The sequence below is a fragment of the Leiobunum rupestre genome, chromosome 4 (assembly GCF_980474605.1).
Source record: "Leiobunum rupestre chromosome 4, qqLeiRupe1.1.hap1, whole genome shotgun sequence".
Classification (NCBI taxonomy): domain Eukaryota; kingdom Metazoa; phylum Arthropoda; class Arachnida; order Opiliones; family Sclerosomatidae; genus Leiobunum; species Leiobunum rupestre.
In genome coordinates, this window is record NC_143387.1 from 61208399 (window position 1) to 61224204 (window position 15806).

Sequence of the window (15806 nt, forward strand, 5' to 3'; positions counted from 1 at the left end):
GATTGTGGTTTTATAAAAGTGAAATGGATATAATTAGCGACAAATGAATTTATTTTCTATTATTATACAATAAATGATAAGCTAGCTTTTTACAGGTAGATGTTTTTATGCGGTGCAGAAGGAAATAAACTTGTAGCTTATTTAAATTAAAAAAAATTAAAAATAGAGGCATGTTGTGTAGAAGTTTAAGTGAAGAATTTTTCTCAAAGCCAGAGCATTTGGCCAAAGCGAATAATATTTGGGAAAGATTTACTTATCAGTATGTTTAAAAAAGATGCTATTTTTTTCCAACTTAATCAGCACACTGCTCGTGAGGGCCAAAGAACAATAGTCAATGCCAGTTTCCACTTAACCCACTGGTCAGTGGCGCCATTTGGAACTGGTGCCAGCAGGGTCAAATCCGTTGGTAAAGTATCATATTTCTATGTAGAAAACCCACGTATGTCAAAATGTTAATCATATTTTTTAACGTTGACAGGTTTTGTATTTGGGGGTGAAGTTTTGAGGTTTTTCCACGGGGGTGACGAATGTTTGACCATTCCTCCTACTTGGTCGGAAGCCCCTGGTCAAAAGTAAATATTTTATTTTAGAAATTTGTTAAAACTGATGTGAAAGTAACTTTTGTTTCAATTTAATATTTTAGTATGGTTGTGTATGAGGGGGGAGCTGTTTTGAGCCAAGCTCGATCTTTATGGAGGCTGGAATTAGTTAGAACAAAGTAAGTATGGTAAATAATTATCTCTCTTACCATTACCAGCTTACTCAAATGGATCTGTGTTATTTGTTTAATTTTTTCTTTAGGTGGGCTGGTGGTTTTGTGAATTGGGGGTATGCTCTTAGGGTGTCTCACATAACCACAGGGCGTTTTATGGGATTCAATGAAAATAGAGAAGTTATATTAGTGTCTAGAGAGGAAGCCTCAGTGGCATCAACGGCATTTTGCCTTCGCCAAACTAAGGATGATAAGAAGATTGTTATTGATGACAAAGATGAAGAAGTTATGGGATCAGCTTTAATTAAATATGGTGACACCACTATCTTTCTACAGCATCTGGAAACTGGACTCTGGCTATCATACAAAGTACAATTGAAGTGTATGTTTTTATGGTTAATGTTTCAGAATAACAAAATATTATTTTCTATAGACTTACGAGACAAAAAAGCGAGGTGTTGGTAAAGTTGAAGAGAAACAGGCTATCATGTCTGAAGAAGGAAAAATGGATGATGGTCTGGAGTTCAGCAGATCTCAAGAAGAAGAGTCTCGAACTGCTAGGGTCATTCGCAAATGTGGAGCTCTGTTCAATAAATTTATTAAGTAAGTTAAACATATTTTTATAACTAGCTTCGAAGCAGTTTTGATTTATAGTTATTATTTCTAAGGGGTCTAGATTCCTTGCAAGATGAACAGCAAGATCCTGAAACAGTGAATAGTCTTCTGAATCATGAAGAAATGATTCGATGTCTAGAGGATTTAATTGATTACTTTGCTCAACCAGAAGAAGGAATTGAACATGAAGAAAAACAAAATAAGCTTAAAGCCCTCCGTAATCGTCAAGATCTGTTTCAAGAAGAGGGCATCTTAAATTTAATATTAGAAACAATAGATAAAATAAACAACATGAGTAGTCAAGGTTATTTGGTTGGCCTAGGTGGTGAAGATTCCAGCCAAAACTGGGATTCTATTTCCAGCTATCTATACCAACTTTTGGCTGCTGTTATTATGGGAAACCACACTAATTGTGCTCAATTCGCTCAGTCAAACCGTTTAGATTGGCTATTCAGTAGACTGGGAAGTCAGCAAGCAGCAGAAGGAACTGGGATGCTTGATGTACTCCACTGTGTTTTAATTGACAGCCCTGAAGCGTTGAATATGATGAAAGAAGAACACATCAAAGTCATTATATCTTTGTTAGAAAAACATGGAAGAGATCCAAAAGTTTTGGATGTTCTTTGCTCGCTTTGTGTTGGTAATGGCGTCGGCGTTCGTAGCAGTCAGAACAACATTTGTGATAATTTACTACCAGGCCGGAATCTCCTGTTACAAACTAAACTCGTTGATCATGTAACTAGGTATGGTAATCATTAGAACTAATTGAATTTTGCAATAATTTTTCTCTGAATATTTCCTTAGCATGCGTCCAAATATATTCATTGGCAAAGTTGATGGCTCTGCAATGTATAGAAGGTGGTATTTTGAAGCCACTGTTGATCACTCTGAATCAGTGACACACTTGGAACCACACTTCAGAGTTGGTTGGGCCAATACTTACGGTTACGTTCCTTACCCAGGCGGAGGATCCAGATGGGGTGGAAATGGAGTTGGAGATGATCTTTACTCTTTTGGTTTTGATGGAGTTGCTTTATGGACTGGTTGGTTTGTGACTAAAGTGTCTATTTTACAATCTAAATTACAGTTATACCCTTAATTATCAGGTGGTAGATGTAATGAAGTTCGAGCAGGCTCAGTACCTTACATTCAAAAGGGAGATGTCATTGGTTGTATCATCGATTTGAATGTTCCTATTATGGTTTTTACACTCAATGGAACGAGGCTAAAGGGTTGTTTTAGAAATTTCAATACTGATGGCATGTTTTACCCGGTTATCAGCTTCTCAGCTAAATTAAGGTAAAAGATTAGTGTTTCTATGGGATATTTTTTCCCTATAACAAAAATCATCCTTTTCAGTTGCCGTTTTATGTTTGGTGGAGAACATGGGAAATTGCATTATGGACCACCTGAAGGATTTTCACCAATGGCTGATTGCCTCCTACCAAAACAAATTTTGATGGTTGAACCTTGCTTCCAATTTGGTGAAGTTAGTAAAGGAGTGATGTATGGACCAACGGTTGAACTGAGTGAAACAGCTGCCTTTGTTCCTGCTCCAGTTGATACTTCAAATGTAAGAAATCCCAAGTTACTTTTCGGTTTTGAAATTAATGGTTAGCACTGTTCTAGGTAAGTCTATTACCACACATTGAGAACATCAGGGATAAAATGGCAGAAAATATTCATGAACTGTGGGCATTAAATAAAATTGAGTCTGGCTGGAGATATGGAGAGATGAGAAGTGACATTGACAAAATTCACCCTTGTTTGACTTCATTTGAGAGATTGCCAGCTGCTGAGAAGAAATATGATACCACGGTCGCCTTACAAACTCTGAAGTAATTTTTGCGAAGAAATATCATTACCTTATTTGTGAATTATGGTGCTAAATCATGACTATGTCTCCCTTAGAACCATTGTAGCATTGGGCTACCACATAACTCTTGACAAACCACCAGGACGCATCAAAACATTGAAACTTCATAATGAGTAATGATTCATAGATTTGTTTATGAATATTTTTTGTATTATTAATAAATAAATGTTCTCTAGTCCATATCTTCAATCCAATGGTTATAAACCATCTCCTCTGGATTTGCGAGATATTGCATTGAATGCCAAAATGGAAACTCTTGTTGATTTGCTCTCTGAAAATACTCATAATTTGTGGGCTAAGGAACGCATTCAACAAGGCATGTTATATATACTTTTTTATTGTAAATTTGCGCCGATTTCAGGATATAAATTTACTATGTTTCCTTTTTGAAGGGTGGACATATGGTCTTAATGAAGATAACCGTGCAAGACGCAGTCCTCATTTAGTGCCTTACAAAAATGTTGATGATATTATTAAGAAAGCCAACAGAGATACGGCTATTGAGACTGTTAGAACTTTAATTACCTATGGATACATTTTGGAACCTCCTGCAGCAGATAGTGCTGAAGGAACTGTCACTCAAGTCCAAGTTGTGGAAGCCTGTCGAACCTACCGAGCTGAGAAAACGTATGCTGTGTCATCTGGCAAATGGTATTACGAATTTGAAGTCATGACAACTGGCCTTTTAAAAGTTGGCTGGGCTGATACCAATTTCAGTCCTAACAAACATGTGGGTGGTGATGACCGTTCCTGGGCTTATGATGGCTTAAATGTAAGAATATGCTAATATTTTTTAGTATTTATCACCCAAATAGCTAATTAAGCAACAATTTTTTTACAGGTCCGGAAGAATACTGGAGGGAACTCCGAAGCTTTTGGCAAGCAGTTTGTGGTTGGAGATGTAGTGGGTTGTTTATTAGATCTTCATGATAGGACAATCAGTAAGATGGACATTCAAGAAATTCTTATTTTCGCTATGTGTAACTTTTATCTTTTATCCAAAAGGTTTCAGTATAAATGGTGAACTAATTCTTGACGCTGTAGGTTCAGAAACAGCCTTTACTGATATTCCAACTGGGGAATGTAAATATTTTTCTTTAAGATTTGTAGGATGTCTAAATTATTTTATTATATTTTTTCCCCAGCATTTGTGCCAGCTTTCACTTTGGGAACTGGCCAAAGAGCTAAGCTCGCTTTTGGTCAAGACATTAATGCATTAAAATACTTCACACTTTGTGGTCTTCAAGAAGGTTACCAACCATTCTGCGTGTAATTTTCATTATGTTTCGTATTTAATTTTAAAATATAGTTTTAGTTAAGTTTTTACCGCCTATTCTCAGTAACATGCACCGAACCATGACATTCTGGTACAATAAAAATGAAGCAAATTTCTTTAATGTGGAAGAAGTTTCAGATGCTGGTGTTGATGTTTCAAGAATACCCCCCGGGTGGGTATAATATGGGCAGTTTTTGAACTAACATCCACAAAATTAATGTTTAATTCTATTCAGAGGTGAATCTCCCCCAGCACTCAAAATATCCCATAGGCTTTTTGAAACAGCTGATAAAGTTAACTGGGAATTTCTCAGACTCAGTTTGCCTGTTACATGTCATCTTGAATTCATAGAGTGAGCATTTTTTTAATAGCTTATAGGAATTTTTTTCAGTGGTGAAATGTAATTCTTCATTTAGTGAGGCTGAAAAAGAACAGCGTTGGGCTGACATTAGACACAGGCAACGACGTGAAAATGTTGAAAGAGCAGGAATCAGACATCCGGCTAAATTGGAGCAGCACATGCTTAAAAGTGGTTTTAGCATGGCTGATATTAAAGGTACTGGTAATATCAAGCCAGATGGTTTTTCGTTTTATTGTTCTTACATCAAGTGCTTCTTTACCCTTAATCAGACCTTCAAAGAGGCTATTCGGAAGATGCTGCAGAAACGGATCATGATCCAATGCGTGCTCTTCAAATGGAACAAACTGCCCTTCAATCTGGCAGCACACTCGCCCCTCCCATGACTCAAACTAGACGATCTTCTACCAGTCGGTTGACTATGACTAAAACACAATCTTTTGATATGGCCACATTAGCAGTTCCTGGAATGGATGGTTCGGGCCGTTTAAGGTCAGCGTCTAGTGAAGAAATGATACACAAAAAAGGACTTGAAAGGAAAAAGAGCGTTACCCCTGAACCTGCTTCTGATACAGAAGGAGATAGGCATAAGAAAAGGGGTAAATCTCCCTTCAGGTTCTTTGGCAAGAAGAAAGACATTCCCGACAGGGGACCGAGAGGTGTTGCTGTTGTGGATGAGAGCAATATTGTACATATTGATTTACCTCCTGAAAGAAGCAAGCCCTTGTCTACTCCGATGGGACGCACTGCTTCCATTAGAATTATGGGTTCCACATCACATATTGTGCCTCCGTCAGTCCCTGATAGGCCAAGTTTACTTAGTCCAGGAGGAGATAAACTGGGTGGTTCAATAAGAAGGCCATCAGCCCTACCTCCTGGTGGTGCTGAACCAGCACCAGCGGAACCTGGGGGCGATTATCTGGATACAGCTGCTCTACCACTCGTTGATGAATATTTCTATGGTGTTCGTATCTTCCCTGGTCAAGACCCTAACCATGTCTATTGTGGCTGGGTCCGCACCACCTTCCATAGCTTTGAAAAAAGTTTTGACTCTTCCAAAATCAGAACTGTAGTCTTCCATTCTGTCGGTGATGATGGATATGCTCAAGAAATGTAAGATAACCTCTTCATAGTTTCTTTTTTAAAGATAAGTGGCTTATTTTATTCTATGCTATGCAGTTTGGAGAGACAAAATTGTTACATGGTATGCGCTGGCCAATTGCACGGGGAGATATCTGAAGGTGATGCCTCTTCTAGAAATTCCAATCAAGGAATGTTTGTTGGCTGTCATTTGGACATTTCCACTGGCTTGATAACATTTACGGCCGATGGAAAACCGACTAATCATAATTTCAAGATGGAGCCTGGCACTAAACTCTTCCCGGCTATCTTTTTTGAAGCAACCACTAAAGAGGTTTTGCAGTTTGAGCTGGGCAGAACCCCCACAACTCTTCCACTATCTGCTGCTCTTCTTCAAATCACCGATAAACATTTAACTCCTCAGTGTCCACCAAGACTGAAGGTATTTTCTCATAGATAAATGAAGTGAAATAAACTATCTCAACTTTATATATATTCCTTCCAGGTTCAATGTCTTCAACCTTATCAATGGGCCAGGGTTCCTAATATATCTTTGAAACCCCACGCATTGAAGCTTTCTGATATAAGAGGGTGGAGTATGCTTTGTGAAGATGCAGTCTCTATGCTTGCGGTTCACATACCTGAAGAGGATCGCTGTATGGATTGCTTAGAGCTCATTGAACATGAAAAACTACTTAGGTAAATTAATTTACAACAAAATTATTAAAAAAAATTTCACTTTAAAAATATATTTTGAACAATATTTAGTTTCCATTCTCATACTTTGGCTTTGTACGGAGCACTTTGTTTCCAGGGAAATCACAGGGTTTCCCATTTAATCTGTTCACACGTGGATGAGAAACAACTTTTATATGCAATTCAGTCAGAGTATATGTCTGGTCCTTTGAGAATTGCCTTTACAGACATTTTAATTGCTCTGCATTTAGAGTTCCATGCTTATGCTAGGTAAAAAAATTCTTTTTAGTTGTTAGAGTTACAAATTTGAATTTTTTTTAATAATATGTAGGAGTTTGACACAAAATGAATTTATTGTTCCACTGGGATCTGATATTCGAGCTCTGTATGAAGATCCTGCTAGTGCTCATAGCCTTTCTGCCTTAGCATGTGTTTCAATTAGACCGGAAATGACCATGTCTGAAGTCCAGTATGAATCTTATAATGTCATGAAAACTTTTTTATAATTATTTTAATTTATATTACAATTTTTTTTTAAGGGAGAAAATTGAGTCTATAAAAAATCTTAGTACGCCTGTATTTTCCATGGATGTTCTCAAACAGTTTGTGATGGAGGCTTTAGCAGATGCTGTTAAAAAAGGCAATCGACCGAACAGAGATCCAATTGGTGGAACTGCTGAAAATCTCTTCGTGTATGTCTAAACTAATATATATCTCTATTCTGGTTGTATTATTTTGATATGTATTGAAATATTGGCAGACCCTTGTTGAAGCTGGCTGATAAATTGTTGCTTGTTGGATTAATGGAGGATGAAGATTTAGAATGGCTGTTAATGCTCATTGACGTTGAAACATGGGATTTGGATTTTGACCCTGGTATGTTCAAAAAATTTAGTTTTTTTCCAATAGCCACATTACTAATATTTTACCCCAAAATGTTTATTAACAGAGGCTGATCCAAAAGCCAAAGGTTTAATGCAAATGTCCTTAGATGAGGGAGTAAAGCTAGAACTAAGTCACTTGCTTCATCATCTATTAGACTTGCAACTTCGGCATCGTGTAGAAGCCACTGTAGCTTTTTGCGATGATTTTGTGGCTGAGTTACAGAATGACCAACTTCGTCGATACATTGAGATCAAACAATCCGATCTTCCATCTGCCGTGGCTGCTAAGAAAACGAGAGAGTTCCGATGTTCTCCCAAGGAGCAGATGAGATCAATTCTCTCTTTCAAAAATTTAGATGAAGAGAATGCTGACCAGTGCCCCTGCGGTGATAACATGAGGGAACTCTTGAATAATTACCACGAAGAATTGACGAAGAAAGTTAAACACATTGAGAATGAAGAGTTGGAGGAAGAGGCCCCAGAAGCTAAACAAATTGTAGAAGGAAAAAAACCATGGACGCAGAGGTTGATGTCTATAGTCAAGATTGTCAGGCAGAGCCAGGAAGAAGTCAAAGAAGAGAAAGAAGAGTATAAACCAAGGTGCGAGGACATCTTTATCAAGAAAATAAGGACAACCATTGTGAAATGGGCTGAGGAAGTTTACTTGGAAAACCCTGATTTGATTCGCGAGATGTTCAATTTATTACTGAGAACCTTCAATGGTGTTGGAGAATTGATTAATGCTTTACAAAATACCTATGTCATAAGCAGTAAAAGCAAAAATGATGTTGTTTTATTATTGAGACAGTTAGGCAAAGTTCGTGCCCTTTTGCCAGTGCAAATGGGACCGGAAGAAGAAGAGATTATGAGAGTCAGTTTATGGTACGATAAAATGATTTCCGCAATTTCAGGGTCGACTTTATTACTTAAATTTTTTTATAGGGCTATGGTTAACAATCGTGTCTTCTTTCAACATCCTGATTTAATTCGAATCCTTCGAGTTCATGAGAATGTGATGGCAGTTATGATTAATACTTTGGGTAAAAGGTCTCAAACGCAATCAGCTGCCCAACCTGCTGCTCCAGCCGCTGCTGTTAATTCGCCCACCAGTCCTGGGCAAGCTGTTGAAACACCAGACAAAGTGATTATTTTTCTATGATTGATCATTTTCTGTAGATTTTATCAATTTAAATTAATAATGTACTATTTTATTAGGATACATCTCATGAAATGGTGGTTGCTTGCTGTCGCTTTTTATGTTATTTCTGCAGAACTAGTAGACAAAATCAAAAAGCCATGTTTGATCATCTGCTTTTCTTGCTGGAAAACAGCAACATTTTGCTTTGTAAGGATTGATTTTTCATCAACTACATTATAAAGAAAGTTTCAAAATAATTATTAAATAAATCCTTTACCAGCACGACCCTCATTACGAGGAAGTACGCCTATTGATGTAGCATACTCTTCTCTAATGGAGAATACAGAATTAGCATTAGCCTTGAGAGAGCAGTACTTGGAAAAAATTGCTATATACTTGTCCAGATGTGGTCTACAATCCAGTCAGGAACTGATTGACAAGGGATATCCCGATATTGGTTGGGATCCAGTTGAAGGCGAACGTTACTTGGACTTTTTGAGGTTTTGTGTTTGGGTCAATGGTAAGGTTCTTATAAATTTTATATGGTTACATTTTAACTTCTTAATTTGTGTGGGTAATTTTGTGTTTCACAGGTGAGAGTGTAGAAGAAAATGCCAACTTAGTTATTAGACTTCTGATCCGTCGTCCCGAGTGTTTGGGTCCAGCTTTAAGAGGAGAAGGTTCGGGTCTATTCTCAGCTATTAAAGATGCTATCAAAATGTCAGAGCGAATTCAGTCAGAAAAAGAAAGCTTAGCTGCTGGTGATGACAGTGCTGAAGATGATGAAGACTACATCGATATGGGAGCTGCTGTTCTCAACTTCTACTGTACTCTGGTTGATGTTCTAGGGCGCTGTGCCCCGGAACAAGCAACTATTGCTCAAGGAAAGAATGACTGTATAAGAGCCCGCGCTATTCTGAGATCTTTAGTGTCTTTGCAAGATTTGGAAGGAGTCCTAGGTTTAAGATTTAACCTACAAAATCCGCAGATTGGGAAAAATGGTGAGCTAAAACTTTCCTTTTTATTCAATTAGGGTTACAGAATAGTTTTACGAGAACTCTTTTAGCGCGAATGGTACTAGCTAGAAACTTAAAATCCACTTAAAGGTTTCTGACACACAGATTAGTCTTTTTTACTTGTAAAACAAATATTTTAAAATTTTGCGATTCCTAGGTCTTCCAGGACAAGGTATTTTTTCACCAGGTAGGGATTTGAGAGCTTAGTTCAAAGGCATCCATGTGCTATAACTTGTAGAATATTAGATTTAATATTTCAATTAATCGTAACTATTGACAAATTCATTTGGGGTTTCCTTGATAGTAATTTGTATAAATTTGTAATTATTGTAAAGCAAAACCTGGAGTTGTTATATCACCAGGTAGGGGCTAAAATAATATTCTTTTAGGTGTTACAGTTGAGCTAAATTTAATTGTGTATTATTCCCTTTTGAAAGTTAAGTTGGGTTTTATGATATTTTTTAAATAACTTTTATAAATATTATTTATCACTTTTTGTTTTACAATATTTTTTTGTTATTTTTTTTATTAATTTTTCATTTAAGTTTTGGTTGAGTGGCTTTTGTGATTTTGAGAGGAATTAATAATTTGGTATTATAATATGATTTCATTAAAAAGTATCAGTGTTATTATTACTGAGCTTAAAGCTTTTGCAATATGCAATTAATTGCCATTCAAGCTAAAGCATCTGATAATTTCAGCAAAACATTATTTTCGCTTATATTATTGCTTTTTATTTTTATTATTGTACCATTTTGGCTGCGCTAATATTTACGTATAAGCATGAAGTTTATATTTTAAATTTGTGAAATATAATGCTTAATAGTGCAAAATTATACTGAATTCATGATTTTTAAGTATTTTTAAAAGCAATTTATTCAGATTCATATTTCCTGCTTAATTATTTAATTTTATCCCATTTCAGGAGAGACAAAAAGTGATCTGCCAACTGGTTTGTTGCCAAATCACAAACAGTCTATCGTTCTGTTCTTGGAACGAGTATATGGTATTGAGAATCAAGAAACATTTTTCCGTTTATTGGAAAATGGTTTTCTTCCCGATTTGAGAGCAGCTACCATGTTAGAAAGGGTAATTTTTTTTAGCTCATTTGCTAAGTTATTTGGGGCGTAATTGTTATTGTGCCTCGTTAATTTCAGAGAGATGGAACTGAAAGTGATATGTCACTCGCTTTAAATCGTTATATTGGCAATTCCATCTTACCAATTCTAATTCAGTACTGCAACTATTTTGCTGATGCCGATAACTACTCAAATTTGCTGGATGCTACTCTACATACCGTTTATAGGCTTTCCAAAGTGAAAATTCTCACCAAAGGCCAGCGTGAAAAAGTTTCCGATTTCTTAGTTGCCCTAACTCAGTGAGCATATTTTGCAATTTGTTATGGGTAGGTTAAATATCAGGTTAGTTAAGATAATTTTGTTGTCCTTAGTGAAATGCAACCTGGAATGCTGCTTAGACTTCTGAGGAAATTGACTGTTGATGTGTCAGTCATTACTGAATATACAACTGTTGCTCTCAGAGTATTTACCTAATTTATGATAACTTTACAGAAAAACATGGTTGAAGTTAAATAAATTCTTTTTACAATTTTAAGCTTTTAACTCTGCATTATGAACGCTGTGCAAGATATTATTGCCACCCTGGTGGTCAAGGAAGCTACGGGGCCGCTTCGGAAGAAGAAAAGAGATTGACCATGTTACTCTTCACAAATATTTTTGATTCTTTGGCTAAAATGGTATTCAATTTTAATTATTAAAAGTTTTGTTTAAACTCAAGTGCCTGGTTCTTTTAGGAATATGATCCGGAACTTTTCAACAAATCTCTTCCATGTTTGACGGCTATTGCCTGCTCTTTACCACCCGACTATTCAATGACAACGGGTGTTGATGAAGAATGGTACAAACAAGCAGGTCCAACTGATGGTCCATACATTCCAGAACCTGTCCATACACAAGGGTAAAAGATATTATTTACCTTAATTACGGTTTGATACTTAGTTTCGGAATTGGGTAATTTATTTACCTGATACAATTAATACAAAAGTGGGAAAGCTGTAAAAGAGGTGGCACTCGGTGTCGAGTCAGGAACGGCAATACCTAACCCCGGGTCCCAGTATTCCTCCCAACCCCCACCCCCGAGTAACGTGAGCGCCACCTAGCGCTTTGGTAGATGGAGCTCTATACTATTTAGGATGCATGATAAATGAATATAAACTTACTTTCACTACCTGGCGATGGATAATTTATTTTCCACTACCTGGCCATGTATTGTATATTAACTGGCTATGGATCATTTTTCTGCATGCTGTTAGTTGCTTCTTATACTCCTGTGAAGCTTATTTTCCTGGACTTGGTTCTTATTTTGTGACTTTTTTAGATCTAATTTTTTGGGGGGTGCGCCCTATCTACCGAAACTTGGTAACCTTTTTTGGGGGGTGCACCCTATCTACCTAAACTTGGGTACCTTTAAAGTGAATTTAATTAAATTTAACCATTTTTAGAATAAATCTTACTCAGGAGTTGAATATTGTAGTTCAAAAGTTTGCAGAGCATTATCATGATGCCTGGGCTAGTAGAAAGGTACAATGTTAATATCACTAGTGCTATAATATGGACCGATTATCATAATGAAATCTATTTAAAAGTTTGAAATCGGGTGGACTTATGGAGAATATTGGAGTGATGAGCACAAGACGCATCCAAGGCTGAAACCATATTCTTCTCTGCAAGATTGGGAACGAGAGCGATACCAAGATCCAATTCGAGAATCATTGAAAGCTCTTTTGGCGCTTGGATGGCATCTTGATTTTAGCGAATCTGGACGTCCAGCAATTCCTAGAGCTCAGTCTCATGCAATGTCCTCCTCCCCTCATAGTTATAGCCCTCAACCAGTTGATATGTCCACTTTAACCTTAGGAAAAGAATTGCAAGCAAGTCCTTGTCCAAATTTATTCTTTATTGTTTACTTCAAGCTTTGATTCAAATTAATCTTTTTTCGCTTCAGAATATGGCTGAGCGTTTAGCTGAAAATGCTCATGACAATTGGGCAAAAAAAATGATGGAAGAATTGGAAGCTGTTGGTAAGTTCTTTAGTGGTAGTAATTGTTGTAAAAGTTGCTCATTTGACTTTCAAATATATAACTATATTATGATTGTGGCATGGCTAGCCATGACCCTCCCACATGGTTTAAATTATATCACTGTTAAAAGGATCTTAGGCCAGTTGCAATGTAGGTTATAAACATAGCTTTTTGTTATTGTTATTTTAGGTGGTGGAATACATCCCCAGCTGGTGCCATATGACTTGCTTACTGATAAAGAGAAACGTAAAAACAGGGAAAGGTCGCAGGAGCTTCTAAAATACATGCAATATGAAGGATACCGCGTTTTTAAGTATAAACTTAATTTTTTATTTGCTTGAACACTTTTAAATGATTTTCTGATAAGTTTTGGGCTGTAAAAACAAAGTTCTAAAATAATTTTTATAAATTTCTTTGAAAACCTTTTAAAAACCCCTGATATTATCTTGTGTACTCTCTCGACCCCATAATTCCAATGAATCATTTTTGAATATTTTTCGGTTTTCTCTGCTGGTGTCTTTTGAAAACCTTTTTTAATTTGTATATTTTTGATTACCTTGTATTTAAAAAACCCTCGATATTTGTCTGTTTTGTACCCAAAACTATTTTTGGCCTGTGCCATACTTTATCATTCCTTTGAAAAAGAGCCATCCCTGAAACTACCACCAATTCTAGGGACACAAAGAAGCAACAACAAACTGACGAAATGACCCAGGAAAGAGCTTCTGTTGCGGGGGCAGGTGAAAAGAGATTTGCTTTGTCACTTCTAGAGAAGTTGCTTCAGTATTTGGACATAGCTGCCATTAGTATGAAAGTGCTGAAGCCTAGTGCCAATTTCGGTAGGAGATCTAGTTTCAAACAGTCAACTCGAGATGTCAAGTTTTTCAGCAAGGTTGAGCTATAATAATATTGGTTGACCATTTTCATTTATAAAATCTTAAAATATTTCTTTTTTTTTTCCAAATTATAGGTTGTTCTTCCCCTGATGGAAAAATATTTCCCTGCTAATCGCGGCTTTTTCTTGGGTACTGCTACAGCCACAAATAATGTTGGTGTAGCGACAATTAAAGAAAAAGAAATGGTTGCCAGGTAAACTTTTATACTTTAATTTTTCCCAACGTGGTAGATATATTGTTTTAATATTTTATATAGTTTGTTCTGTCGTCTTGCTGGTCTTTTGAGACTCAAGCTAAGTGTTTTTGGCAATGAAGCTCGTATCTCAGTTCGTTGTCTTCAAGCCCTTATAAAATCTACGGATTGCAAAGCTCTTGTAAAAAGTTGCCCGGACTTTGTGAAAACTTCAATGCTGACCTTCTTCAATAATTCCGCGGAGGAACTTGCCCAAACTGTTGTTAATTTGCAACAGGGACGCTACAGTCATCTCCGAGGTACATCCATGAAGGTTTCATCATCCCTCAATTACATTCAGTTGGTGCTATTACCCGTTTTGACTACTCTGTTCGATCACTTGGCTGCCAACGAATTTGGAAGTGACATTCTTTGTAAGATTGAATTTATAATATTCTTTAAGATCTTTTGGAAACTAACAATTTTTTCCTTTCTATTCAGTAAACGATATCCAAGTATCCTGTTACAAAATGCTTAATAGTCTCTTTACTTTGGGAACAAACCAAGAATTGCATAATAACAGGTATAGAATTGTAATATTAAAATTCAGGAGGAATTATTGTTTTACTTTTGTTTTTTTCATTTGTTTTGTTTTCTTTTCATTTATACTTAGGCGTTTTGTAATGGCAGAGTTGGACAGGTATTATATTTGGGTTTTAATTTTTAGACGTAGATTATAGTTTTTTACTTAGTTGCTTGTATTTAATTATAGAGATTAGAATTAACATTTACAAAAAAAATATGTATTAATAACTTTGTCTAAAGGCATCGAACAGCTGTAGGCAATTGTTTGGGTGCCTTTGCGAGTACTTTCCCCGTTGCGTTTCTCGAACCTCACCTCAACAAGCACAATAAGTTTTGTATACACGGAAAACTAGAAGAACATTCCTTAGAAGCTCAAGGTATGATTACTTATTGAAAATTATATTATAATAATAATAAAACTTTCTTTATCTTCCTTTTAAGCCGTTATGAGTGAGCTTGAGTCTTCATTGCCCACCTTAGATGACCTGATGTCAAAAGTTGAAAAATTTATCCTTAGTCACGGAAAATATACACAGAGCCCTTACATCATTGATGTTATGTTGCCAATCCTGTGCAGTTACCTTCCATTCTGGTGGAGTCAAGGCCCTGATTGCGTTAATTTAACATCAGGGTTAATATCTATTTACCAAGTTTCATTTTATTTTTGAAACAACTTAATTAAAATTAAAATTTCAGAAATCATGTTACGATGGTGACAAGTGAACATCTTAATACTCTGTTCAAAAATGTTCTGATATTGATAAGGGATAATGTAGGAGTTGAAAATGCTCCTTGGATGATAAGCATAGCTGCCAATGGAGGCCAAATTGTAATCAATTCCTCTGAGGAGCTTCTGTATGAGCCTGTTCTACCTTTAGCAGAGAAAATTTGCAACAGGGCTATTGCTGTCTTCCACAAGGAAGAAATGATGAGAGGTTATCTCAAGTCTACCACTGAGGACACATCTCAAGCGGAAAGTGAACTTCAAGAGGTAAATGATAGTTTACAAAGTTTACGAACCAAAGTAAAAACTCGTTGTACATGGATTTTACCTTTCAGGAATTTTTGCTTTTAGTCAGAGATATATATGCTTTCTATCCCCTTTTAATCAAATATATTGATTTACAAAGAGCTCTGTGGCTGAAACAGAGTGTTAAAGAAGCCGAGAAACTTTACAACTTCGTAGCGCATATTTTTGATTTGTGGTCACGTTCTCAAGTTCGTTGTGTTTCAATCTAGTTCTTGTTTAAGAGTAATTTCCAGATCATCACGATACTATATTTTTAACTTCTTGAGGCCTAGAATGAAATTTTTGTGGAAATCGTAACAGTGATTGACTTCCAATAATGCAACTTTTTGATCTGAAAATTACTGTATTTGTAATAGCCAATTGTTAAGCATT

The 15806-nt window shown here is 36.3% G+C and overlaps 1 protein-coding gene across 3 annotated transcripts in view; it reads left to right on the forward strand.

Moving 5' to 3' along the window:
- RyR (Ryanodine receptor) overlaps positions 1-15806 on the forward strand; it is a 30081-nt gene that overhangs the window by 4970 nt on the left and 9305 nt on the right. The window contains exons 5-54 of one of the 3 annotated variants that reach the window (XM_090173663.1): positions 301-406; positions 479-572; positions 644-718; positions 802-1081; positions 1146-1315; positions 1381-2070; positions 2132-2370; positions 2434-2626; positions 2687-2900; positions 2957-3165; positions 3239-3316; positions 3380-3519; positions 3596-3975; positions 4045-4144; positions 4209-4286; positions 4349-4472; positions 4544-4651; positions 4715-4831; positions 4896-5035; positions 5110-5950; positions 6017-6359; positions 6423-6616; positions 6686-6883; positions 6945-7082; positions 7153-7305; positions 7374-7489; positions 7563-8379; positions 8440-8638; positions 8713-8842; positions 8916-9155; positions 9229-9636; positions 9809-9838; positions 10577-10740; positions 10809-11029; positions 11102-11192; positions 11267-11407; positions 11465-11628; positions 12173-12251; positions 12317-12601; positions 12676-12751; positions 12941-13064; positions 13427-13643; positions 13722-13840; positions 13904-14253; positions 14321-14402; positions 14493-14519; positions 14645-14781; positions 14846-15035; positions 15101-15395; positions 15464-15622. In XM_090173663.1, coding sequence (XP_090029789.1) covers positions 301-406; positions 479-572; positions 644-718; positions 802-1081; positions 1146-1315; positions 1381-2070; positions 2132-2370; positions 2434-2626; positions 2687-2900; positions 2957-3165; positions 3239-3316; positions 3380-3519; positions 3596-3975; positions 4045-4144; positions 4209-4286; positions 4349-4472; positions 4544-4651; positions 4715-4831; positions 4896-5035; positions 5110-5950; positions 6017-6359; positions 6423-6616; positions 6686-6883; positions 6945-7082; positions 7153-7305; positions 7374-7489; positions 7563-8379; positions 8440-8638; positions 8713-8842; positions 8916-9155; positions 9229-9636; positions 9809-9838; positions 10577-10740; positions 10809-11029; positions 11102-11192; positions 11267-11407; positions 11465-11628; positions 12173-12251; positions 12317-12601; positions 12676-12751; positions 12941-13064; positions 13427-13643; positions 13722-13840; positions 13904-14253; positions 14321-14402; positions 14493-14519; positions 14645-14781; positions 14846-15035; positions 15101-15395; positions 15464-15622 — 10263 coding nt within the window. Of the gene's footprint in view, positions 1-300; positions 407-478; positions 573-643; positions 719-801; positions 1082-1145; positions 1316-1380; positions 2071-2131; positions 2371-2431; positions 2627-2686; positions 2901-2956; positions 3166-3238; positions 3317-3379; positions 3520-3595; positions 3976-4044; positions 4145-4208; positions 4287-4348; positions 4473-4543; positions 4652-4714; positions 4832-4895; positions 5036-5109; positions 5951-6016; positions 6360-6422; positions 6617-6685; positions 6884-6944; positions 7083-7152; positions 7306-7373; positions 7490-7562; positions 8380-8439; positions 8639-8712; positions 8843-8915; positions 9156-9228; positions 9637-9808; positions 9839-10576; positions 10741-10808; positions 11030-11101; positions 11193-11266; positions 11408-11464; positions 11629-12172; positions 12252-12316; positions 12602-12675; positions 12752-12940; positions 13065-13396; positions 13644-13721; positions 13841-13903; positions 14254-14320; positions 14403-14492; positions 14520-14644; positions 14782-14845; positions 15036-15100; positions 15396-15463; positions 15623-15806 lie in introns of those variants that run through there. The other 2 variants (XM_090173664.1, XM_090173662.1) reach the window with 2 other exon arrangements.